The sequence below is a fragment of the Patella vulgata genome, chromosome 3 (assembly GCF_932274485.2).
Source record: "Patella vulgata chromosome 3, xgPatVulg1.2, whole genome shotgun sequence".
Taxonomy (NCBI): Eukaryota; Metazoa; Mollusca; class Gastropoda; family Patellidae; genus Patella; species Patella vulgata.
In genome coordinates this window covers 80,042,649-80,070,504 of record NC_065881.2, presented here as the reverse complement: position 1 = coordinate 80,070,504, position 27,856 = coordinate 80,042,649, and the positions used below count along the sequence as shown (strand labels likewise).

At 37.0% G+C, this 27,856-nt stretch overlaps 2 protein-coding genes and 1 long non-coding RNA gene across 5 annotated transcripts in view; 2 read left to right on the top strand and 1 right to left on the bottom strand.

Annotated features, from left to right (window-relative positions):
• Positions 1-16,802, bottom strand: part of LOC126814392 (helicase-like transcription factor) — a 35,649-nt gene extending 18,847 nt beyond the window's left edge. Inside the window, exons 1-9 of the mRNA XM_050539489.1 lie at positions 16,724-16,802; positions 13,110-13,548; positions 10,715-10,881; positions 8,342-8,588; positions 7,736-7,810; positions 3,570-3,735; positions 3,047-3,177; positions 1,675-1,915; positions 185-560 (exon numbers count right to left, since the gene is read on the bottom strand). Coding sequence (XP_050395446.1) covers positions 185-560; positions 1,675-1,915; positions 3,047-3,177; positions 3,570-3,735; positions 7,736-7,810; positions 8,342-8,588; positions 10,715-10,881; positions 13,110-13,472 — 1,766 coding nt within the window. The 5' untranslated portion in view covers positions 13,473-13,548; positions 16,724-16,802. The remainder of the gene's footprint in view (positions 1-184; positions 561-1,674; positions 1,916-3,046; positions 3,178-3,569; positions 3,736-7,735; positions 7,811-8,341; positions 8,589-10,714; positions 10,882-13,109; positions 13,549-16,723) is intronic.
• A 49-nt stretch (positions 16,803-16,851) lies between these two features.
• Positions 16,852-26,305, top strand: LOC126814421 (uncharacterized). Of its 3 annotated transcripts, none has more exons than XR_007677603.1 (4): positions 16,852-16,921; positions 24,098-24,283; positions 25,360-25,482; positions 26,252-26,305. It is a non-coding gene; the product is annotated as an uncharacterized LOC126814421 (long non-coding RNA). The 3 variants fall into 3 exon arrangements; XR_007677602.2 differs by lacking the exon at positions 16,852-16,921 and adding an exon at positions 22,604-22,789; XR_007677604.2 differs by lacking the exon at positions 16,852-16,921 and adding an exon at positions 22,610-22,761.
• Positions 16,955-19,474, top strand: LOC126814394 (ribosomal RNA-processing protein 8). Its single transcript, XM_050539490.2, has one exon. It carries the CDS (start codon positions 17,183-17,185, stop codon positions 19,115-19,117), a length of 1,935 nt encoding a protein of 644 aa, XP_050395447.1. The 5' UTR covers positions 16,955-17,182; the 3' UTR covers positions 19,118-19,474.
• Positions 26,306-27,856: the final 1,551 nt, after the last annotated feature.

Genomic DNA, 27,856 nt, shown 5'->3' with positions numbered 1-27,856 from the left:
GCGTGTAGGGGGAAACCAGAAAACCCACGAGGTTGGACAGGCGACCCTACAACCGGGCTATCGAAAACCCCGCCAGCTGGCTCAATAACACCTTATAATGCAATGCGCACACACTAACAATTCGACCATCCAACCTCCGCCACCAACTCCTACTCTACAAAAATATAAATGTGGTTTTAATTACCGTCGAGATCTTCTTACAGACTCAACTGGTTCTGAAACCGCTTTCTGTTTTACTGCTTTCTGTTTGCTTTTAATAGGTTTTGATTTTTTTACAATAAAGATCGGTTCAGGTGAAACTGGTTCATCTATAATTGTAATAGGTTCCATATCCACTGATTTTGATTTGCAAGGAACTGTTTCAGTTTTTATAGGCTCTGGCTTAGGATTACATAAAACTGAAGGATGAATATCTGCCACTTGCTCTGGAAAAACTATTTCTTCAGTTACTGGATCATCAAACAGTACTATAGGTTCTGATGTAACTGAAACTGGTTTGTTTAAAACCAGATCAGGTTTTGGTTTAAGGGTAAATGGCATCTGTTGTGAAGGCTTGCATTCTGTATAAACAAAATATCAAAATAATACTTGACAAACAAGTAAAGAGGCATTGGGTAAAATTAGATAAAGAGCTGACAGTTCTCACTATAATAGTTAAAAACTAGATAATGATAACAGAATATGCTGAAAATTTCAGTCAAATTGATTCACTCTGAACTGAGATAATAACTATATCAGCGGGGCCAATGGTTTAACACCTGCAAGTTAGATCATACAGTTTCTATTCCCAGCTTTTGCGTGACAAGGAGTAGGGTCACCTGTCCAACCTCGTGGGTTTTCTTTGGGTCCTCTGGTCTCCTCCCACAGCTAAAGAAATGAAAATGAAATGAAATATTGTTTAACGTCCTACTGTTCTGCTCCGACTGGGCTAATGAAGATGGGCATATGTCATACACTGTGCAATGAGGGAAATTTTGCCCGGACAGCGGCGCTAAGGTCTACTCTTATATCGAATTCCAACTTTCAGGGGATCTTTTTCGTATACACCAATGTGTATACAGGACCTTGGTTTTTCATTCCATCCAAACGATTAGACGACTGTCCTTGTCAGGTCCTCCGTCCTGCACCACAGACAAGGAGAAACCATGTTAGAAAATTCTGATGAACTTTCTCGGCCAACAGCGGCAGCGAGCCTGCGTCTCACCCACTTAGGCACCGTGGCTCCCCACAGCTAAAACCACTACGCACAATCAAATCATTGAAATAAAATTAAATCGTGTGTTAGTCCCGAAATGATCTAGTTTGTGTTGAGTGAAGTCTAAACCCGATCCATCTCCCTCTCCAATTTATACCAGTCCTGCATCTGGTCTTAAAGATAGGTTGCCAGGCAATGAAACATACGCCCACAGCAGCTAAGTCGTCCGAGCAGTCAACAAGAGTTATCACATATTTTTTCTATTGTCGGTAATAAAACATTTATAATACACTTAAATCTGATTAAGAGTAACAACTCATTAAGTAATTATCAGAAAATCATTAGAATTTATCCGGATTGACGGACATGGGGCGACGACAATATACGACCACATTTCAATGTGGGTGTATAAAAATGGAATTTCACTTTATTTTAGTTTGATGAAAAGAATCAGAATCTGTAAAAGTATATTGACAAACCTGGACTATCATCAGATATAAATATTATATCTGGATCCATGACTGTATCTTTCCCATCACAGTCAGAGTCAGAACTAACACAACCACCAGGTGCTTTACTTGCTAACATTTTTCGAATCTGTTTCCTTAATAGATCCTCTTCTTCTGAATCTGATCCAAAATTTTTTGCAGCCTTTTTTTCGAATCCCTTTTTCTGTGACAATGGTTGTTTTGAAATTTTCTTAGCTTTGAGCTTTCGCCTCTATAAAACAACGTTAATTGTAAATCAAATATTTGATCAAAAAATTGTCAGCTTTAAGCTTTTTTGAGTGTATCTTTTCTACAGTACAAGAGGTTCTGCAGTACCACGGGCCTATTGAGTATCAAGTATTTGATATTCCAGTCTACCCAATTGTAAATGGATACTGAAAGGATGGTGTACGTATTTGGGTAAGCAGGCCTGGAAATAACGGTTTTAGATGTACCCGACAAAATGTCAGGCACTAATGAAATAGTACCTGACATTTTCAACTAAGTGCCGGACATGTATTGATAATATCAATAAAAAAGACAAATCAATGCCGGACAAAATGACTGGCACAAGAGGTTTTGTGCCTGACAAAGCCTGAAACTATGCCTGACATTATCTTTGTCAGGTGCATTATTTCCAGGTTTGGGATTTAAAGGGCTCAGATGTAAACAATCTGGTTAAAACACAGATCCTATTTCGTTTCGTTTTTATAGTTCAAAATTTCCTTTTACTTGTCTTTACTACACTTGGATCTTGAAGAGTTGTTATTTAACTCGTGTTCTGAATGGTGTCAGGGATAAGCCAATGAAACGGTCTGTTATGGCGAGCTTTAGGCGTGTTTTGCACGGAACTGTGGGTAATCTACTAGTAACATCAATGCTGATTGGTTAATCAAATGTCTGACATCATAGGGTCATAAGTCGGTCTTTTGACCCCTGACGCTACCTATCGCTACAACCGGTCAGATCTTTGTGTAGTGTAGGCCATCGAAATATAAAAAAATGAAACGAAATATAGATCTGTATTTTGATCAGATTTAGAGGTAAATCAGCCTTAGCAAGTAGGATGTGCTTTGGTTGAATACGAAAACTGGGTATCATGTTCTTGCGTCGGTATCTTGTGTCGGTATCCAGTCTATCAAGTAGTAAATTGGTACTGGTAGGATGGTGTATGCCTTTATGAAAACATATGATCTCTGTGGGCAGCAAAAGTTTCTAAGATTTCAAAAAGCATAGCAGCCAGTCATGTATACATCCTTCTGTGTTTAAAACAAACACAACTGTCACAAATCAAGCAATTTTTAACAGTAGTATAATAGCCAAGATTTCATATCATTTAAATATCTGTGAGAAATAATATTACCTGAGGTTTTTGTGAATATCTGTTTCTGCCTGGTACTGGTATAGCTAATGGCTGCCCTTTACAGAAGTTGGTTAATATCAGCGATATAACCTCCAGAGTTTTACCCAAACCCATATCATCAGCTAATATACCTATATAAATATAATAAACTCATATCATTAGCTCTATATAAATATAATAAACTAATATCTTCAGTACTTATACAAATATAATAAACTCATATCTTCAGTATTTATACAAATATAATAAACTCATATCATCAGATAATATACTTATATCAATATAATAAACCCATGGACACCATTTCTCAAAATCCTAATGCATTGTATTTTGAAAAGCAGACCTAATGTTACATGAAGTACAGTAATATGCAAAACAACGCAGATGTTGTTTAAATTGCAAAACATAGAGACACGTCAAAACCCTGTCAAAAGAAATAACACAAACTTCTCGAAAAATGACCGAAAGGGAATACAGCATAATCTAAATTTAAAAAGAAATAAAAAAATTAAAAACAACTGACCTCCGTGAACTGTTCTTGGTTGTTTATTGCTTGTAAATACCGTTAAACTGTTGAAATAACGATTTCCTCTTTTTTCCCAAAATGGTGGCAAGGCTTCATTATTTTCTTTACATATCATCCAGTTTAATGCTTGTTTTTGATGGGGGTAGAGAGGAGTTTTTATAGCCTAAAATAGACAGAAACGAAACCAAATAAAACCATGAAACCTTTATTTGTCGGCATGAGTACACCAGGTCAAATCAACTTATTATTTTATTCCTGGTGGACATGAGAGCCACGGTGGCTCATAGAGTAAGACGTTGGCTCAATAACCTGGAGGCCCCATGTTTGATCCCTGTTTTGGCTGAGAAAGTTCATCAGGATTTTCTGGCGTGTGATTCCATCTTGTCAGTGGTGGTGCAGGACAGAGGGCCTGGCAAGGGACAACATATAGTCATTCGGATGGGACAAAAAAACAAGGTCCATTGTACACATTGATGTGCAAGCAAAAGTTGGCTTGTCAGTCGGAATTCGATAATAGAGTAGGCTGTAGTGCCCAGGGCTCGAATTAGCGGGCGACGTGGGCGAAATAGTCGCCTAACCCATTGGTGACTTCGCCCTAAAAGGCAATAGGGCGAAGTTGAAGTCGCCCTCACTTCGCCGTACATTTGTGCAAGGGCGAAGTAGGTAACAGACATCAATATCAAGTATCAACGGTAAACAAAGCATTTTCAAAACAACACAACACGTGTTCGCATTGTGAGCTTCAAAGGGAAAACTGAAAATTAAACAAGTTGTGAAAAGCAAAACATGTATTAATATTTTGTTTTTCGACTTTCTCTGTGTCGGCTGTGACAATGTTTAATAGTTTCAATGATAAACATTGTATTTGATGTCAACAGGAAATACAATTCTTTAAAATAAAGCGAAGGAATCGAATCATAAATCTCCGTTACAACCTCTGGCTTCGTCCAGAAATAACAGCCAATCAAAAGCTGCGATGGCCAATATGGCGGCTGATACGATAAATTTTTAATGTATTTCTGTCTAAGAATAGACAAAGTACTGAATTGGTCCTCTTTCTTTGAAATAATTTAATAATAAAATGAATAATAAACATAAAACTTGTGATTGAAAGGTGACGAAAGGTGTACATTGTTGTGTCAACATGGTACAGTCAATAAAGAACAACACGTTTGACAAGTGAAAATAGCGTTGACGTACATTTCTGTAGACCAATGGAGATATTAAAACAATTGTTATCAGAATGATTACAACATGTATTTAGAATGTGTTGATAGGTATAATGTCGGGTTGATAATTAAATCTACATTAATATTATTAGTTCCACTAATCTAAACACATAAACGTAAAAAAAAGAAGGTAAGTGAGTGGTGTGTCAAAACAATTTCATACATTGTCGTAGGCCTACTACGTAACATATTCCTGAAGCAATGGCCCGAGATATCCTGATTAGCTCTAATCAAACGGAACACTGCGAGGAGTATGACTACGTAACAATATGACTATCCTATTGTGAAAGGTGCTAAAACAATCACACAATAGACCCAGGACTAGTAATTAAATGTATTTAGGCACGAAAGGGTATAAATATTGATGTATTTGATAGAGGGGTATCACAAATCTTATTTGTATTGCTAAAGTCAAGTCTGTCTTAGTACTAGTATATGTAATTTATTATCACAGTAATTTTGATACCAGTAAGAGTATGATGACATACTGAAATAAATATATGTGTGCAGCTAAACGATGTTTGTTTGTTTATTTATTTAGCATATTGACTGTGTAACGACTTGGTAAGATTGGTTGCAGCAATGCATGAAATATGACCTCTCCTTCAAGTCTCCCTATGTCTCCCTCACTTCTCCCTATTCTGTCTGTAGGGAGAAGTCACTTCTCCCTAAAATTTGTCCCTAGTTTGAGCCCTGGTAGTGCCGCTGTCCAAGCGAAAATTTCCCTCATAGCACATGATGTATGCCCGTTTTCATTAGCCCAGTCGGAGCAGTACAGTAAGACATTAAACCCCATTTCATTTCATTTATTTTATTGCTAATTAGCAAAAAGCACAGCTACTATAATAGGTTAATAAGCCAAATATGTTTCCATGGAAATAAAACCCAATTTAAAATCAGAGAAATTTCTGATAAGCAAAAGGCAGAAGTACTATAATAGGTTGATGTACCTATGTACAAGATTCTCATAAAGATATCTTCAACAGTTTATGAGATATGCTTTAGAACAAAAATTGCACACAAAAATTTCAGTTCAAATTTCATTCCATGAAAATTTCTAAATAGTAAAAGACATGTCTACAATAATATACTATTCAAAAAAAGTAGGGGATATTTGATTTTTAAGTGTTATTAAAGTCACCTAATGAAACTGACGAAGAAACAAATGACAAAATGAAATGAAGTTCACATTCATCGATTTATTCCAAATGATCGTTAGACTAAGTAAGGCACAGACTGACCATTATAAGGGTAAAATGATACCCGGGGTCAAACAGCAAAGTTACCACAGCATCACAACCAAGTCAGTAACGGGTAAATCCTCCTCTGTTTGCCAAACAAGCATTGATCCGACGTGGCATACTCCTAATGAGACGTCTAAGGTCATTTTGGTCCAGATTGTCCCATTCCTGTTGCAACGCAGCAGCAAGTTCTTGGACATTGGCAGGACGTTGTTGACGTTGACGTAACCTCTGTCCAAGCATGTCCCAGACATGCTCGATGGGGGAGAGGTCGGGACTCAGTGCTGGCCAAGGTAATGTGGTGATGTTCTGTTGTTGGAGGTAACCTGTAACGATCCTGGCCCTGTGACATCTTGCGTTGTCATCCTGGAAGATGAAACGGCGGCCATGACGTCGTGCGAACGGCACAACATGGACTGCCAAGATGTTGTCTCGGTAGTACTGGCCTGTAACACGCCCTGCAACAACATGTAAAGCCGTTCTTCCAGCAACAGTGATGCCTCCCCACACCATAACAGAACCACCCCCAAATCGATCATGTCTGATGACGTTAACGTCTTGGAAGCGCTCGTTTCGACGACGCCACACCCTCCTACGTCTGTCCAAAAAATCAACAGTGAACCTTGACTCATCTGAAAACATCACATTGCTCCAGCGTCGATTATCCCAGTGTTGACGATCCCTACACCAACGACGTCTTGCCTGAATGTGATGATCTCTCAAACAAGGGATCACGCGAGGACGTCGGGCGCGAAGGTGACCCCTATGCAGTCGATTCCGAATCGTCTGGCCACTCACTCTCACACCAGTGTCTGTTTGAAGACGAGCGCTGATCTGATTTGCTGTGATGACACGATTTCTCAAGGCCAAGGTACGGATAAATCGATCCTGGGCTTGAGTTGTCGCCCTTGGTCGACCTGAGCGTGGTCTGTCCTGTACAAATTGTGTATCACGGTATCTGGACCATAGCCTGCTTATGACAGACTGAGAAACATTCATCGTCCGCGCCACAACCGCCTGTGTTGTGCCGATCTGTAGCATGCCAAGGGCACGTAACCTTTCATTTTGGGTAAGCCGACGCATATCAAAATTTGTTTTCTGGTCACTAAAACAACTAAATTGATGTTTCCACCCTGGAATTCAATGCCACAATGACTGTAACATTCAAAGTCAGAGTCGTGCAAATCTTGGGTTGGACCCCCATGATGATCCCAAGCATCACCTGCATTCCATGCGGTAGCTATTGGTGCGTTTGGGCGTCACATGTTACTGGAAATGTTTCTTCTGTTAGGTTCTATAGTGACTTTTTTCGTAGTCATTTGCATATTTTAGTATTATGCCCCCAAAATCAAATATCCCCTACTTTTTTTGAATGGTATATAATAATAGGTTGATGTGTGTACAAAGTTTCAAAAAAAGATATAAAGAATGGTTACGAAACATGCTTGGGAGATGAAACTGGGATGAACAGACTCCATTTCACTAAATAAATGTTTGCCTCAATATGGCCGAACAGGTGTACTGTCCAGATGTTAACCACTATTCCGTTCCATCCCTTTTTTATGAACCAAAACGTTAGAAATTTATGTTCTGTTACATGAGGTCAACGTTTTAATCTCCTCTTCAAATTGAAACTACTAAGGTATTTAATAACACACTAAAAATAACAATTCTGTAGAATAATTAAACCTACCACAGCCGGTTCCGTCATTGTTGTTTTATCACCTTCTTCAAGAGTATCAAACAGTTTATCCAACTCATTCCGTACCTGGAAAATTTAACATAGTTATTGAGACAAGATTCTCCAAACAATTATTTTTGATCTAGACTGTTATGGTTTTAAAATTCTGTATTCATTCTTAATATTTCTTTCGTAATTTATGTGTCCATTCATTCATTCATTTATTCAATCACGTATAACTAAATACCAAATCTTTGCTCATTGTAAAACCAGCAAATAATTATTAAACTATTATTATTGGAAATGAAATGGGTTTAACGTCTTACTACTGCTAATGAAGACGGGCATACGCCATACACTGTGCTATGAGAAAATTTTGGATGGACAAGGGCACTAAGGCCTACTCTTATATCGAATTCCAAAGGGATATTTTAGGTTCACGCCAATGTGTACACGGGGCCTCGGTTTTTCGTCCTCTTATCAGGTCCTCCGTCCTGCACTATTATTATTGGTATTATCTAAACACGTTTTTTCTGACAACTGGTGACATTATGGTGTTCTGGACATGCTAATTTTGGAGAAAAGCAGCCATTACCGAGACTAAAAAACCCAACTTACTTCTGTTTGTGATAAGAATGTTCTGCGTGTTTGAATATGACTGTAATCAGATACACTAATTCCACCAGTTGATGTTCCAGGCATAGATCCAATTGTTACTTTGCTACTTAGTCCAGCATTAGTTACAGAATAACCATGATATTTTAAAACGGACACAGCTTCACTTCGGTTATTTGCTGTAGTTTGTCCCCATAGTGTTATATTTATCGGCATAGTGTATGTATTGTTGGATCCACGTGGTACAATCCTGTTAAACATAAAAAACAACATAAAAAATGATATATAATGACCCGCCCGTGTTGGCTTAATTATTAATATTTTTTGTATTTCATTTTATCATTCGTTGTTGTTTGTATTTTAGAGGAGAGTCGAAAAAAGCTCCCCTTAATCAACAAATTGAAAAAATTGCTCCCCTAAAAAAGCTCTACTAGTTTCAATAAGAAGAATGACTTAGAAATTAAGGACAGTGATCTGATATTAAGGAGAGTGATTAGTTATGCGTATGTGAAATGGTTCTGAAGATCAATAACTGCATGCAATGGTTTCATAAATCATAATAAACCTCCCATGACTTTGTAAAGGAGAGTGATTTTCAATTTTAAGGAGAGGGAAAAAAAAACTCCCCTCGGTCAACATTCAGGTGAGCGGCAGGTGCTCAGTGACCCTAAAGTGAAGTACCAATATGTGGAAGTGATTTAGAAAAAACAATTTGATGATAAAAACATATATCATTTATTTGCCTGTATAAGGTGTGAGCCAGTCAGACTGTCTCTTTCATACGATCATGGGCTGGATACATGTGTGCAGACATTCATTCATGACATTTAATATCCATTATCTCACGATATTCCAAGAACTGATATGAATGGAGTAATGACTCCCCATTAGAAATGAGAAACAGATGATTGAATATAATGATGATATATATATATATGAGGGGAGTTGATTGACAGCTCCTATATTGGTAGCAGTTTCAAACAGCACATGCTGTCATAAGTTAATCAAGACAACCAGCTTTCATCCATTCATAGAACACAAGTTATTTATGAAATGATTACTAAATTTCCAGTTGTTAGTAACGGTAGTATTATCAAAATAATTTCAATATTTAGACGATTGGAATTGCTAGATATCTATTTAAACATAAATGACAATTACCAAAACACTTAAGTATTTCTATTGTCTCCTTAATTATATACAGCATAAAATACATTGTGCACTTAGTGTAATATAGTTTAATTTGCACACCCGCGGGCGGTAGTTCAGGAGGGGAGAGAGAAATGGGGTTTAACGTCCACACTACACAAACTAGGTCATTTAGGGACTAGCATCTGGTACAATATAATTTCAATAATTCACTAGAGAGAGAGAGAGAGAGAAATGGGGTTTAACGTCCACTCGACACAAACTAGGTCATTTCGGGACTAACATATGGTTTAATTTTATTTACATAATTCGCTTGCGCGTAGGGGTCTTTAGCAGTGGGAGGAAACCGGAGGACCCGGAGAAAACCCACGAGGTTGGACAGGCGACCCTACTCCTTGCCACGTACAACCGGGGATTCGAAACCACGCCAGTCAACTCAATGACAGACTTTATTATACAGCACGCGCACGCTAACAATTCAGCCATCCAACCCCCCTAATTCACTAGAGCGTAGGGGTCTTCAGCAATAGCAGGAAAACAGAGGATCCAGAGAAAACCCACTAGGTTGGACAGGTGACCCTATTTATTGTCATGTACAAGCCGATAATCGAAAGCATGCCACATGACTCAATGACAGACCTTATGATTTCACGCGTACGTGTTAAACCACTACACCACCCAACCCCCCATCTTCATTAGAAGGCTTGATCTCGCTTTAACTACGTACATTTTATCAAGGCCTTCACGTAATACCCTGCATATTTCGGCACTAATTTCGATTGGGTACAAGCCTAACTTGTGAGCCTATCAGATTTCTTGATTATCGCGAATACCAAGTCTCGCGCTTTCAAGCTAAAATGTCTACCTGTGATAATCAAGTTGCAAAGTTCAAGGTTCATTCAATGTCAAGGTTTCCGTGAAGGTTGCGATGTCACAAACTCTGATTGGACGCTACTGTTCACGTGTCTGTACATAGATAACATAGCTATAAGTTCTGGAATTCTGAAGTAAACAAGCATTGTCCAGATGTTGTAAAACTCGCAGTCGTTGAGGAACATGCCAAACCCCTAAGCGCAAAACAAAAACGACAAGACAAACCTACGGAGTGTAAACAAGACAAACTACATGGATATTGCAAGAAACAAACAACAAATATCAATTCCAGATGTGGCTCAAAAATCATAAATTAGGACTTTGCCATCTTGATCAACAAAATACTTTACATACCCTTCCACACGCGCCAATTTATTATCAAGGACAAACGCTAAAGCTTTAGCTAGTTCACGTTTAATATGGCCGACCTGTTGACCATCCATGTTTATTACTCGGATAGCGTTCCTGTCATATTTATTGTGAGGTTCACGTTCTAGATTCACCATTTCTCCAATATTAACCTGAAAAAAAAAAAATTAAACCAAAATTCTAGAGTACAAACTCATTCCCAAAAAATATAAATCAACAAAATTTCCAACATGTATTAAACAAACTAATTTCCAAGGAAACATTAAAGATATATTATGTAAAGATAAGATCTGGCCATTCTTACTATAATAGTTAGAAAATAGATAATGCAAAATGAATTTATTGAAAATTTCATTCAAATTGCTCCATTGCGCGCGAAGATATTAGCTTTTGAAGGTTTGACAAAATGTGTGAATTAATTGCAACCACCGCACTGGTTGTTGAAAGCTTAGCCTCGTGTAACCATTTTTAGATTAAATAAAAATATGGCTGAATCTTTCTAATCTACTTAATATCCGATGACATCGAGAGATGATTATGTTCTTACCATGTTAATAAAAGCCTTAAAAAAGACCTGAAATAGGCAGATTTAACTCTTGCATAATGTGTGTTTAAGAATGTCAGCAGGGCTGTCGCCGTCGGTAATTTTTCACAGATGATTTGCAGCACTGCTAATCAAAAAGTCCAATTTTGCCAAATTTGATTAGCAAATTTAAAAATTGATAAGCAGTTTTTCGGTTTCAACATAAAACACCTAAATAACAAGATTACTTTAATTTATAACAAATGATTAGATTTCATTCTTAAGTTTTTAGCACTGCTACAGGTAGCTGTGAACATTTCTGAATGTAGACTTTTGGTTATGTCTGAAGCCAATTCTTGGCAGTGGCTTCCGAAGTCACACTCATTTTAATTCTTATTTCTTCGAAAAAAAACAATTTTGTCTGCTTTTTATTGTGTTACTATTTTTTTTCAATCGGACGTGCACAGTTTTTTACGAATAATCTTGATTAAGTAGACGCACGCGATATAAACAATAATATTTTACGGGAATTCTTACTTTGATTTCTCATTTTACAAAACGTTTACACGTATTTATTCTTTATATTTTATTGACCATACGTGGGGGATACACTGACAGAATTTATTTTGTTCAAATTGAATACTGATATAATTACTCGAAATTGTCATGTCTTGCAACATGAGTGGTACTACTTGATTCCTTATTTCCTGTTTAATAGTCCCAATTTATAGAGTTATGTTCCTGTATAATATAGTATAATGAATTGAGTCTGGGTAGTTCGAGAAGAAAATGTCACACGGAGAATTCAGTTTTGCTTATGAAATTTATTTGATATTTTATACACGTTGAAGCTAGTGTTGAGAAATGTGGATAAATCTACATGTCAATATCCAAAATGACAGGCATATTAATGATTCACAGTTATTGCGAATCAAAAACATTAGATTTTAATTTTTGATTAGCAACGGACACACTATGTAATGCTAATTGCGCTGCGATACTGGTTGTCGGCAGCCCTGAATGTCAGGTATAAATCATGTAAGTAGTAGTTATTAGCACACTTTCCGAGGTGTATCGGTGAATATCAGGACAGTTTTGGTCGAGGGGCCCAGCCGAGGCGGCTCCCGACCAAAACTGTCCTGATATTCACCGATACACCGAGGAAAAGTGCTAATAAGTTACTTACATCACATTTCTATCGAGTATTGTGAAGCAAAATGTGAAAAATAGTATTTATTATCGAGTCGTTTCAACCGAAAAGTGACAAATACTTTCTGCTCTTTCATTATTTATCCCTTTCTGAGCCTCACGTTACATTTCATGGTAGAATGATTTCGCAGTGGAGAGACGACCTGAGTAGTATTTATGATTTTGACTAGTTGTTTCATGTACAATGTATAGAGCCATTCTTATCAATTGCGATCTGGGTCGGACTAAACGTCCGCTACTTATTGCTTGATAGGTATTTAGAACGGTATACAGTGTATCAGAAATGGACAGTGTATCAGAAATGGACAGTACTTCTGAAACGGACAGTACTTCTGAAACACAGATACTTTTAAGCATGTATTGCAAACAAACAGGACAGTTTTATCAAAGGTTGCCAGTGGCAACGAGTAGAAGTGGGATGTAATGCCTGACATTTACAACTAAAGCTGTTCTTCTATTAGTGTTTTAACGTCCGCTTCCACCAAAGGTGATACATGTATCACTGATGAGTTGTCTTATTTTACTATTCTCAGGTGACAAGCAGGGGTCTTTCCTGTGGGAGGAAACCGGAGTATGTGGAGTTAACTTGAGAAAGCGTCCCTATCTCCAAGCCACATACGCACACACCAGACCCCGTTTTATACTTACCGTTCCTTTATAATATTGTAAGCCAACAATATCTCCGTTAACAGTGCCAAGGTTACAATCGATCCGAGACTCTTCTTGAGTTAGATCTACCACGGGTAAATCTTCATCTCCATCATCCAGTCCTGGTATAACATGATGACGTGCAATATCTCGTCCCTGAGCACCAACAAGATTCCCTAACCAACTCACATCTTCATTTGTAAATTCCCAAGTTCGTTGGCGTTTTCTGCTTTTCTTCTTTTTACGACCACCACCTCCATCACCTCTTCCTTCAGTACTGCCAATTCCCCAATTTGAGCGAAAGTTATTATTGTTCCAAGTATTCCAACCACCAAATTGATTTCTGCTTCTGAAGCGTGGCATCTTGTTCTAGAATCAAGCTTACAATGGAAGGTTTCTTTCGGTTTTACAATGTAATTACTTCATGGATGCCATTATTCTGGAAATCAACATAAACAGAAATGCAATTAGATCTTATGGAACAAAAAACTTTCCTGGTAGGGGGTTAAAGGGCACAAATTTTATGTAACCAAACATTTCCTTGGGTACATGTATCTGAATTGTGTGAGAGAGTGAGAGAGTGAGAGAGAGAGAGAGAGAGAGAGAGAGATGAGTTTTTATGTCCACTGACAGAAACCAGGTCATTTCGGGACTTATGGTTCAGTTTTATTTTAATAATTCGCTTGCGTGTAGGGGTCTTTATTAGTGGGAGGAACCAGAGGACCCAGAGAAAACCCACAAGGTTGGACAGGCAACCCTACTACTCCTTGTCACGTACAACCAGGGAATCAAAACCACGCCAATTGCCTCAAAGACAGACCTTATGATGCAAGGAACACACACTTACCATCCGACCATACCTCCTCCCCTCCCCCCTTTTGAATTGTGTACTTTCTGCTCTGAGCTAAGGTAAAAAGGACACACCTCAGCTAATTATGGTTCCTCAACTTTTCTCATAATTGAATACCAATTTGACTTGAAATATATGCATTACATGTATGTAAGATTTAGATAAAGAGCTGACATTCCTCAGCTCTCGCAATAGATAATGAAAAAGGAATAGGGATTATATTGAAAATTTTAGTGAAATTACTTTATTCTGAGCAGTCATGAATGTTGTAAGTTTTAATAAGAATGGCAATATTAGCATCGTCTCGATTTTCACTGACTACGTAGTACGTTTACATTGTTACGATAATTATAAACAAGGTCTCCATTATCCATTTTTAAATTAAACATTAAATGGCGATTGTGTTTCAATTCATTAACAAGCGGTTGCCATGCAAGATACGCCCACATTTTGCAAGAGATGGACAGAGAACAAGCTCAAAAAAAGTGATTTTTTCGTAGTCAAGGGCCATAATTCAGGAAGTTATGATCCAATATGTGCGAATATCGAAAGGAACCGAGATCTTTGGGTTATAAACTTACATTTCAAGTTTCAACAAAATCGGATAAAAATTGTGACCTCTATAGGGTCCACAACCTTGATATACCATATTTTTACGCTATTTGAGAACGAACGGCAGCCATTTTGTCTGTCAATTTTGGGCCGATTTTCACAAAATTCGAACTCAGTCGACCCTGGGTGTAACGGTGATACAATAATACGTTTTTTTATATCGGATAAAAATTATGACTATACATGTAGGGTCCACAAGCTAAAAACGCGATTTTTCCTACAATCACGGGCCACAATTCAGGAAGTTACGGGCCGATATGCGCGAATATCGAAAGGATCCAAGATCTTTGGGTTATAAACTTACATTTCAAGTTTCAACAAAATCGGATAAAAATTGTGACCTCTTTAGAGTCCACAACCTTGATATACCATATTGTTACGCTATTTGAGATCAAAAGGCGGCCATTTTGTCTGTCAATTTTGGGCCGATTTTCATGAAATTCGAATTGAGTCGTCCTTAGGGTGTAACGGTGATACAATAATACGGTTTTTTAAATCGGATAAAAATTATGATCTCTATCGGGTCCACAAGCTAAAAACGCAATTTTTCATACAATCAGGGACCATAATTCAGGAAGTTACAGTCCGATATGCGCGAATATCGAAAGGAACCAAGATCTTTGGGTTATAAACTTACATTTCAAGTTTCAACAAAATCGGATAAAAATTGTGACCTCTATAGGGTCCACAACCTTGATATACCATATTTTTACGCTATTTGAGAACGAACGGCGGCCATTTTGTCTGTCAATTTTGGGCCGATATTCACGAAATTCGAACTCAGTCGTCCTTAGGGTGTAACGGTGATATAATAATACGGGTTTTTAAATCGGATAAAAATTATGACTTCTACAGGGTACATAAACTAAAAACACGATTTTTCGTACAATCAGGGGCCATAATTCAGGAAGTTACAGTCCGATATGCGCGAATATCGAAAGGAACCGAGATCTTTGGGTTATAAACTTACATTTCAAGTTTCAACAAAATCGGATAAAAATTGTGACCTCTATAGGGTCCACAACCTTGATATACCATATTTTTACACTATTTGAGAACGAACAGCGGCCATTTTGTCTGTCAATTTTGGGCTGATTTTCACGAAATTCGAACTCAGTCGTCCTTAGGGTGTAACGGTGATATCATAATACGTTTTTTTAAATCGGATAAAAATTATGACTATACATGTAGGGTCCACAAGCTAAAAACGCGATTTTTCCTACAATCACGGGCCACAATTCAGGAAGTTACGGGCCGATATGTGCGAATATCGAAAGGATCCAAGATCTTTGGGTTATAAACTTACATTTCAAGTTTCAACAAAATCGGATAAAAATTGTGACCTCTATAGGGTCCACAAGCTAAAGACGTGATTTTTCGTACAAACAGGGGCCATAATCCATGAAGTTTCGATCCGATACATGCCAATATCAAAAGCAGCCGAGATTTTTTTGGGATAAAGCTATATTTCAAGTTTCGTCAAAATCGGACAAGAATTGTGACCTGTAGAGAGTCCACAAACAAATTGTGGACGGACGGACGGACAGGGGCGACGACAATATACGTCCACATGAAAATGTGGGCATATAAAAATCACAACCATCTGATGGTTTAGACAGTTGATTATTATAGACTTCATTTGAATAGTTGTCTGATTAATAATTTATATACATGTAACATTTGAGGCCAAAATAAAGACCTGCAATGAATAAGTGATCTAGCTCTTACATATATAATGCATCTCTGAAATAAATATCAAATATAGCAGGCCTTCAGTAATGAAAGTGAAACAGAAAACTAACTTTTTAAACTTGTGTAAGTTTTGAACCTGGTAATAAAGTCAAGAAATTGGTCAATTTCAACTTTGAAACTAAATTAACACTATAACTAGTGGCAGAAGTTTGTGGTGCAATATATCATGGACCTTATCTAGGTATTTAATTAACTGAATTTAGGCTGTTTTAATTTATTCATATTATTGTTGTGATTGTTTGTTTTGGCAAAAAAAAAAAAAATATTTATATCCGTCATGATGGACTAGACACAAATTATATAGTCATTGTAAATCTTGAACAAGAAAAAGGGTACAGACGGACTGATATATCAATATTAATCATGGTTTGTAACAACAGAATAAAACAGCAAAAATTACATCAATGGAACTACAAATGCTGAAAGTCTGCCATCTTCCCGCATTTTCTCACTAAAATATTTGCATATCCAGTTACAATTTCGCTTCGAATAGACGAGAACAACCAGTTCTGTTATTTTTTCCGGATCTGAAGTTGAAGGTCGAATAAACACGTAGAAGATTGAAGAGTTCCAAAATAGTTGTACTCGAAATCCAGTGGTAACTTAATTTCCTCTTTTAAGCATCTTTTGATTCTCCGATAACCTATGATATATTTAGAATAGTTTAGCAAATGTTTGTAGATTATTTTTTTGTCAAGGAAGATGTGTTATTTTTCACAAATTTCTCTGATATTTGTTAATTAGGATCAATTATCAACCAAGATATCTGAAGGAGTTGTTTCCCTTCGAAAAAATAGTCTACTTCCGATTTTTATGGCACCACGCGTTGACAAATTTGCGATCAACAAACACGTGAGAAATGAACTTCGGGAGTGCTGCCTGGGATGAAACCAACGCCTCTGAATGTTTGAATACAGCGCTGTTTGGATCTGTGCCTGGGAAGAAGACTTCTGTGAAGAAATTAAACAAAAAGGGGGGTGATTTGGAGAAAGAAACCAAACAATCTAAAGAATTTTTGAAGAAGTTAAAATTTTCTGAAAAGAAGAAAAATGTAAAGATTGTGAGTTTTGATGTTAGCGATGACAGTGATGGTGACTATGATGATATCAGCAAACGATCAAAGAAAACCATCAAAGAACGCCAGAGAAAAAAGGTAAAGAAAGAAGAGGAAAAACAGAAAAATAAAATAAAAAAAAAGCAACAACTCGATTCTGATGAAGAATTGTATGCTGAAATTGATGAAGAAACTCCACAAATCTACACCAAGAAAAATGAAAACTTGGAAAATATTAAAAAGCTGCGTGACGAAATCTCTCCATCATCCATTAACAAACAGAAAAATCAAAAGAAAACAAAAAATGAAGCAAAAGAAACAAAAGCACAGAAAAGAAAGGCATCCAATGTTACCATAGAAACAGCTGAACCCCAACATGATGTACCGGTAGTTGTAAAGAAATCTAAACAAGATGATGCATTCACTGTTCAAAAATGCCAAATAGAAAAAGAAAAATCAGTGAAGAAAAAACGGAAGAAACCAAAGAAACCCAAAAATAACTCTGATAAAGATGATGATAAACCACTAACATTAACAGGCAAAAAGCAACTGAAGAAAATAAACAAGAACAGGGAGGCTGTTGATGAAAAGAAACCACAAACAGAGCTAAAATTATTGGATAAAAAGGTGGAAGCTTCCAGTACAAATAAAAAGAAGTTGAAGAAACAGAAAATAAAAGAAAGTTTTGAAACTGACAAAACATTGAAAAGTGAAAAGAAATTGAAAGTAGATGCATTAGAAAAGACAAGTATCACAGGTTTAAAAGATGGAGTGGAAAAAGTAAAGAAGGTAACTAAACCTACAGTTGATACAGTTGCCGTGAATAAAGTTGGGATAAATTCAGCTAAAGCCAAAAAGAAGAAGCAAAAGAACAAGAAGAAAAAAACAAATAAATCAAATGAAACAGAAAGCAACCAAAATGGTTCATTTGATCAAATGACTAATGGTAAAACAGATACCCCTAAACTTAAACCAAACTTCAACAAGGCAAAACTTGCCAGTTTATTTTCCACTAGAAATAAGAACTTGGTGACTGATGTACAAAAGAAGAAAGTTATAGATAAATCTCCTTTAAATTTTACCAATTCTCTAAAAGAGAAGATGTCTGGGCAATTGAATGCAGCCAGGTTTCGTTATCTAAATGAACAGCTGTACACTCAAACTGGGAAAGAAGCCCTTGATATGTTCCAAACTGATGTAGAAGCCTTTGATATTTATCATAAAGGATTTCAGTCACAGGTAGCAAAATGGCCAGTCAATCCGTTAGATTTAATCATTAAATCTATCAAAAATTTACCAGAAACGAACATTATTGCCGATTTCGGGTGTGGCAATGCTACTCTGGCACAGAGTGTTCAGAATAAAGTCCATTCATTTGATCTTGCTCCTCTTAATGAGTTTGTGACTGTTTGTGACGTTTCGAAAGTTCCTCTTTCCAATAAAACTGTTGATGTTGCTGTTTTCTGTTTATCGTTAATGGGGACGAATTTAAATGATTTTGTTATGGAAGCAAACAGAGTATTGAAACCTGGTGGTTTGTTACAAATTGCTGAAGTCGAGAGTCGTATTCCCCACACAGAAACGTTTATTATACAGATTGAAAGTTTTGGATTTGAATATGTTAAAAAGGACACATCTCACAAAATGTTTCATTTATTTGACTTTAAGAAAGTTCGAGCTGGCACAAAATCAGCTGTGAAGGACATAAAGTTAGACCCCTGTCTTTACAAAAAAAGATAGATTGATTAAAAGTGAGAATAAAGAGACCAGTGTTATAATATAAACAAAATTATTGTTTCATTTGATTTTATTAAACAGGCATTATGCAAAAGCTAAATATGTCTATTGCAGGTCTTTCTTTAGGCCTTAAATGTTATCTGAATTATTAATTAGACATTTATTAAAGCAGCATTAGGTAAGATTTAGATACAGAGCTGACATTTCTCACTGTAATAGTTAAAAATAGATAATGAAACAGGAATATGTTGAAAATTTCAGTCAAAGTATGTCACCCTGAGCTAAGCTATTGGCAATACAATAACACTGTAGCCTCGATTGTCATCGCTACCATTGTTACAATAATAAACAAAGTCTTGATTATCCAATTTTTAATTTATACTATTCAAAAAAAGTAGGGGATATTTGATTTTTAAGTGTTATTAAAGTCACCTAATGAAACTGACGAAGAAACAAATGACAAAATGAAATGAAGTTCACATTCATCGATTTATTCCAAATGATCGTTGACTAAGTAAGGCACAGACTGACCATTATAAGGGTAAAATGATACCCGGGGTCAAACAGCAAAGTTACCACAGCATCACAACCAAGTCAGTAACGGGTAAATCCTCCTCTGTTTGCCAAACAAGCATTGATCCGACGTGGCATACTCCTAATGAGACGTCTTAAGGTCATTTTGGTCCAGATTGTCCCATTCCTGTTGCAACGCAGCAGCAAGTTCTTGGACATTGGCAGGATGTTGTTGACGTTGACGTAACCTCTGTCCAAGCATGTCCCAGACATGCTCGATGGGGGAGAGGTCGGGACTCAGTGCTGGCCAAGGTAATGTGGTGATGTTCTGTTGTTGGAGGTAACCTGTAACGATCCTGGCCCTGTGACATCTTGCGTTGTCATCCTGGAAGATGAAACGGCGGCCATGACGTCGTGCGAACGGCACAACATGGACTGCCAAGATGTTGTCCCGGTAGTACTGGCCTGTAACACGCCCTGCAACAACATGTAAAGCCGTTCTTCCAGCAACAGTGATGCCTCCCCACACCATAACAGAACCACCCCCAAATCGATCATGTCTGATGACGTTAACGTCTTGGAAGCGCTCGTTTCGACGACGCCACACCCTCCTACGTCTGTCCAAAAAATCAACAGTGAACCTTGACTCATCTGAAAACATCACATTGCTCCAGCGTCGATTATCCCAGTGTTGACGATCCCTACACCAACGACGTCTTGCCTGAATGTGATGATCTCTCAAACAAGGGATCACGCGAGGACGTCGGGCGCGAAGGTGACCCCTATGCAGTCGATTCCGAATCGTCTGGCCACTCACTCTCACACCAGTGTCTGTTTGAAGACGAGCGCTGATCTGATTTGCTGTGATGTCACGATTTCTCAAGGCCAAGGTACGGATAAATCGATCCTGGGCTTGAGTTGTCGCCCTTGGTCGACCTGAGCGTGGTCTGTCCTGTACAGATTGTGTATCACGGTATCTGGACCATAGCCTGCTTATGACAGACTGAGAAACATTCATCGTCCGCGCCACAACCGCCTGTGTTGTGCCGATCTGTAGCATGCCAAGGGCACGTAACCTTTCATTTTGGGTAAGCCGACGCATATCAAAATTTGTTTTCTGGTCACTAAAACAATTAAACTGATGTTTCCACCCTGGAATTCAATGCCACAATGACTGTAACATTCAAAGTCAGAGTCGTGCAAATCTTGGGTTGGACCCCCATGATGATCCCAAGCATCACCTGCATTCCATGCGGTAGCTATTGGTGCGTTTGGGCGTCACATGTAACTGGAAATGTTTCTTCTGTTAGGTTCTATAGTGACTTTTTTCGTAGTCATTTGCATATTTTAGTATTATGCCCCCAAAATCAAATATCCCCTACTTTTTTTGAATAGTATAATTATTAACTAGCAATCATGTTTAAAGCTGCTGAAAATCAAAAGCATCAATGGTCTAGAGCGTTGATTATAGGCTTGGCATGTGAATAAATGTCTAAAAAGTAATGATTTATATTACATTTGAGGCCAAACAAAGGTCTGCTTTAGGCAGATTTAGCTCTTGCCTAATGCATCTTTAAGCAGTGATGCCTGCAGGGTAGGAAAAACTGGCTCTTCGTCATTCATCTGGGTCCAGAAACAATTCCATGTACACACTGCCTTGCAGGAAAATGAATCCTTCAGAGATAGAATTCTTTCCGTGTCAGTTCTGAGTATTATTTGGCCAATTACAGATCAAATCATTACATGCCTAAACCAAACCGAATCATCCTTCTTATTTATATATCTTAAAGGGACAATAACACTCTTGCTGGCTTGAAAGCTCCAGAAAATAAATAATATCTCTATCTAAGTACTAGATGTTTAAGTGTCCTACCTGTTGTGTAAATTATCAATTACATCCTATTTTACTTGTCCAGAGGGTTCGAAAATATTTTTAAATCGAAGTTTCATTTGAAAAGGTTTACGTTAGACGTTTCAAACCATTATGTTGAATTTTTCAAAATTTTTAAATAAGGTGTGTTAAGATGAAATTTGTATCATCAATTAATTGAAATACTCTAAAATAGTACAATTTGTTGACCAGAATAAAGATTGGGACACATTATTCAGTTACAACAAGAGTGGTATTGAGCCTTTAAATCTTTGCCAGAAAGCGAGGCCCTGCTGTAGAAGAGCATCAGAAAAAAAAATAAAAGAAGACATAATTGTCATCTGATCTTACTGAGATTCAACACCAAATGCACTAAAAGAAAATGGTCAATTTGGAAAAAAACAAATGTTTTGACTTTGGAATTATTTTTTATTAACAAAGGAAATATTAAAAGATGTGCAACCCCCATTCTTTATCAAATTGTTAGTCGGTGAGAAGGTAGGGCTGTCAATAAAAAAAAACTATAAAGAACAGTCAACTGATTTGGCCAAACTAACACCCGCAATCTGTCCGTTAGGCTCTTGATACCCCTCCCATCTCTACGACTAACAGTTCGATAAAAAAAACATGAGAGCTGCGGTGGCTCAATAAGTAAGACAGGATATTCTTGTGCAGGGAGGACAATGTATAGTTGTTCGGATGGAACAAAAAACTGAGGTCCCACATGGGCATTGCCGTGCATGTAAAAGAACCCTTGACAAATGGAACTCAAAATAAGAGTAGGCTGTAGTGCCGCTGTCTGGGCAAAATTTCCCATGTAGCTCACTTCGATAGCCCAGTCGGTGTAGAACAATTGGACGTTAAACCCCATTTAGTTTCAATGATAAAAAATATTTGAATGAAATAGGGTTTAACTATAAAGAATTAAATGTAGAAAAGACGGATTGATCTTGATATATTTCTAATAGTCCATATAAACAAGCTGTTATAAATAATAATACATAATTAGGGCAGACATGCTTCAAGTGTATACAATCTGTTACATACTGGGCTATATTGATTTCTGCTATAAACAGAAACTGTTCTATTTGTTGAAGTGTATAGATTTAGATATTTAACACATCTGAGAAGAAGACCATAATACATTTAGATATTTAACACCTGAGAAATTGAGATATATAACACCTCTGAGAAATTGAGATATTTAACACCTCTGAGAAGAAGACCATAAAGAAATTGTTAAAGAAGAAAGCCTACAATGAAGGTGTAGCTGAAGTCGATACATTATTTTGGTATTTTGATTATTATCTGTAAAGTTACTTTCAAGACAAATTATTAACTTTTTTTCTATGTACAGGTATCTGTTAACATGTATATTCTCTTTTCAATGTTTGCAATACTTCAGTTACACATACATGTAGTTACACCCCTAAACATATCTACACTTTCATACTGACTACTTAGTCAGCTTTTCTTTTATGTTAGTCAAAGTACATGTAGTTGTAATTGGACAGGTAAAATGGCAACCCTAACCTTTTTCACCTGTGCCATTTTACGATGCATTTATACTGTGGGTCCAATGCCAGATTTGGATGAAGATAGGCCCCATGAGAGGACGATGAAAGCTTTTTAAACCCAATTGAGCAAGCCGAGGCTAAGGACGGATGTTTAAGACCAGAGTGCATGTAAGAAAGACTTATGACAGTGTCAAGAATATGTATACAATTTGACCATAGGCCTCCTAGATCTTGAAACCCTAGCCTCCAGCCTATAGGTAAATCTGGCACTATGTGGGTCCATGTGTGTACATACATTTCTATTGGCCATTTCTATTTGGGGGGGGGGGGGGCCCGAATGGTTAGCACATGCGCACTGTATCATAAGGTCTGTCATTGAGTCAACTGGCGTGGTTCGATACCCTGGTTGTACTGACAAGGAGTAGGGTCGCCTCGGTTTTCTCCGGGTCCTCCGGTTTCCTCCCACTGCTAAAGACCCCTACACATAAGCAAATTATTGAAATAACAATGACCTAGGTTGTGTCAGTGGACCTTAAACCCCATTACTCTCTCTCTCTCTCTCTCTCTCTCTCTCTCTCTCTATTGGCCAGATTACTCCATAATCTAACAGTGAATTGTCATGTCTTCTTCCACAGCACCTACATGTGTGTGATAAGATTGATTGGGGAACATGCCTGTCAGTCAATTAGATATTTCAAAAGAATTTGCAGATAATGTAAAATTTGGTAAACTAAACAAACTTAAATATCAATTAATTAATTGAAATACTTTCTTTAGAGTGGTTTTAAAAAGGGGTTTGGGAGGGACGAGGTAGCAGCTGAAATAAATGTAGATTATAAAGCCTAGGAACTTTGCGATCATCTCTACCCCCCCCCCCCCCTCCTTAACCCCCTGCACCTTTCTTCGATTAAAAAGGGGTATGGGAGGAGGTAGCGGCTAAAACAAATGTACATTTTAAAACCTAGCCAGATTTAAAGTGAGAACTCTTGTGAACACCGTTTCCGGTTCCCCCTGGCCTTACCCCCTACCCCTTTCTTAGATCGACACCTCATTAATATATTATTCTGTTTCTTTTTTTTTTAGATGTGATAATTAAATAGAAATGTAAAACGGTAATTTCGAAGATCATTGAACAAGTTTAATTGGTACTACAATATAATCCTAATGGTCGACATGCCACGAAGACAATTAATAGGGTCTACGCCTTCATCTGCTGCACAATATCATCGTTTAAAACGAGCCAATAATGAAGGTTTCATTGACCTACAGGTACCTTGTACAAACTATATATACTTCAATACTACCCTGTAAAATGAATATGATTAATTTAGTAACAAAATTGATAACTCATCTGATTGGACAGCATGCAATATTTTCAATCAATCACACTAGTAACATCAACTCTGATTGGTTAATCAAATGTCTGATGTCATAGGGTTAAAAGCCACTTATATGATCTGTAACGCGACCTCACACTGCAACTAGTCAGATCGTCATGTAGTAGAGGCCATCGAAAGTATAAAAAAAGAAACGAAATATAGATCTGTATTTTAGTCAGATTGAATTATCAATCAACGTTTTTTTCAAATGATACATTATTTTAAATAAATGGACATTTCTGTTTCAAATTTAGCCAAATAGTGTAGTAAGAATTTAAATGAATAATGTAAATTGAAAGCAGAACATAGATGACATCATGGGATGTGTGTAAACATCTGTCTGACTCCAAGAAGATGCAAGTCAGATCCAATTGATGAATAGTTTTACTCTGCAGAGCTGCCTGACCAGCCTTTCCTCGTTAATCTGGTTCTTGGCTTTAAATTCCTGGCAATTTTGTCAGTCTCAGACTTCAGTCATTTGAAGTACCCAATCTGAAATGTTGGACGGGTTTAATTGGACTCTAGGAAGATGGAAGGCAAATCCAGTTGGTCAAGTGCTTTATCATTGGGAGTTGCTAATTGTAGACTGGTTGGGGAGGTTTGGGAATTTCCAGTGTCCACAATGGCCGCTTTATATAAATGAGTATTTTGGGGTATACTAACCCTAACCCTTTTAAAAGGAGTAAAAGGTAAATTGGATCCAAATTCAGTCTTCTAAAAAGGGTTGGGGTTAGTATTCCCCAAAATTCTCATTTCTATAAAGCGGCCATTGTGGACTCTGGAAATTCCCGAACCTCCCCCAACCGGCCTACAATTAGCATCTCCCTTTATCATTACTTGAAGATAACACTTATCACCTTTGCCATTAGGTCTGTAGGAGTATAAGACGTGTGTTCAGTATCTTTGATGGTATAAACATTTGTAATGGTGGAGTATAAATAATCCTGATTATTTTAATTATTTCAGTTTGAGAAGCCCCCACCCAAGATACCATATAAAGCCATTTTTCTAGCCTTGGGGTTGTTTTTAGTCGGTAGCATACTAATTATTTTAGGAGCGTTATTATTAACGGGATATATCAACGCAAAGGTAAGTTTAATGTTTTAAGTATTTATAACCTGTATATAAACAGTTATATAACTGGACAAAGAGAAAATGGGCTAGAAAAATTTATCTAGGTATTTGGATGGTATCAAATATATTCCACATTTTGGTTCCTTTGTCTTTCTGATCAATTTGATTTTTACTCTAATTCCAAGTAATATGTAAAAGAGCATTAAGAAAATAAAAATTTATTGCATGTTAGTCCAAATTTGAACTTGGGTGGATGTTTAATCTTATTTCCCTCACTCAATGAAATCTGCAAATTCACATGGTGACATTTTGTCATTTAACACAGTTCCAAGTGTTAGGGATCAGGGCCCTGTTTCTCGAAAACTTAACTAATGATAAAATCCAAATTTTAGTAGATACTTCAATTTTGATTGGCTAAGCACTAAAATCAATGTAATATTATCCAATCAAATTACTAAAATTTGGATTTTATCTTAGTTAAAATTTCGTGAAACAGGCCCCAGGTTTTGAAGACTTGCTTGGATAAAATGTGTCATCATCAACTGCGGGAAGTGTGGAAGCTGGTTGCTGGTGAGGATGAATTGTGGCATATATCAGACAGCTAGATTTTATGGAATGCTCATGTTTGTAATAACATATAAGATTTAAGTGCAGTTTAATTCGAAGAATAGTGGGAAAGAAACAGTGGGCAAAATTCTCTCCTAGTATTACGTATGTAACCATAGAAATAAAATGTCTTTCAAGTTAGCTATATTTTAAAAATAAATGTACTTTTTTCTTTAAGTACGCAGATCGGACATGGCCGATATTAATTATGGGGTCATTGATGTTCATCCCTTTAATTACATCTTCCTCTTTTTTTTCTTTCAGTACGCAGATCGAACATGGCCGATATTAATTATAGGGTCGTTGATGTTCATACCCGGTATCTATCATGTTAGAATAGCTTACTATGCATACAAGGAATATGATGGTTATTCATATGAAGACATTCCAGAATTTGACTGAAATCGTCCACGGGCCATAAAATCTTTCATTTTGACTTTACTCCAAATTTTTGGACCAGGAACTGGTCGCTAACTGCTACTCATCATCTTGTTCTTGGGGTGAGGCACTACGAAAAAGGCTAAAGCTCCATCAATTCAAGTCCGATCGACATGAAAATTGGCATGCTTATTCTTTGAACAATTCTGCATCGATTTGGTGAATTAGATTTTTGAATTTCAACCAACAACACGCCAGTTCCTGGTCCATAGTACAATCGTAATTGTTTTTATTAGCTTTAAGATTGTGAGAGTAATAAACCAAATACAAAACACTGCAAACAAATTTAATACATCATTTTCAGTCTCTTTTTGTCATTTAAGGGATTCTGAATCCCTAAAGCAGTGGACACACTGGCAGAATCAATCGGCGTAGAAATTCGCCTAGTGTGTCCACTGTCATTCCGCCGAATTATATTCCCCTAGTGTATCCGCTTCGCCGAAGCATTCACCCAATTGTAGAACTCATTAGCCAATCACCACTCATCATCCACCATGTTTAATCATGTGACGTGAAAGGTGATGCAATCGACTGGTGAATCGTGCAAAAGAATGGCCTAATGGGTCCACCCATTCGGTCGAATAAAATTGGGCGCCAATTGATTCGGCCAAATGATTCGACTAATGTGCCCACTGCTTTACAAACTACATCATAAAAGATAAATCTCTTAAAGGGAATATCCTTGCCAAAATGGTTCAATTCTGTTCAGTGTTTACAAAGATATGCATAAGGTGTGTTTCCAAAAAACCCAGTAGCAAAGCCTTGTGTATTAATATAACAGTTTAACTATAGCATAGACCATGCAATAATTTGACCCCACCTTGAACACCAGATAGTGAGGCACAAGGTACAAAATGGTTCTCCACTGAAAAATAACAGTTATCTCCCTTTATATAATTGATTCAGTTTGTGGAACTTTGTATAATTTAACATATAAAACAATTTTCTGCAGTTTTATTTAAAATTGACTAGGAATGGGGATATAACTCTTGCAATGCTATGTTTTTCGTTATAAGAATCTCATCTATAGGCGACAATATATGCCGAGGCTCTATATTATTCCCTTTTATGCAAATTTGAAAGAAATAAGTGTTTTGGAAGATTTTGTGGCCTGAAAGCAAGATGTTCTTTTTGTATATTTTCATATTACATGTATTGTATTATATTTTAAGTAATTTTTATGTAATGTATATGGTTAACATTCTTTCTGTTTCTGGTCCAGTTTCGTGTTGAATAACATAATTGGATTTATTCTATTTTTAGACCAGGAACTGTAGCCTTATTCAAAAAAAATCTAAAACTAAATTATATTATAAGAATGCTGCCTTAACCGGACCCAACTCAT

Excerpts from the sequence above, each read along its gene's own strand:
- LOC126814394 (XM_050539490.2), top strand. The coding sequence starts at position 17,183 with ATGAACTTCGGGAGTGCTGCCTGGGATGAAACCAACGCCTCTGAATGT.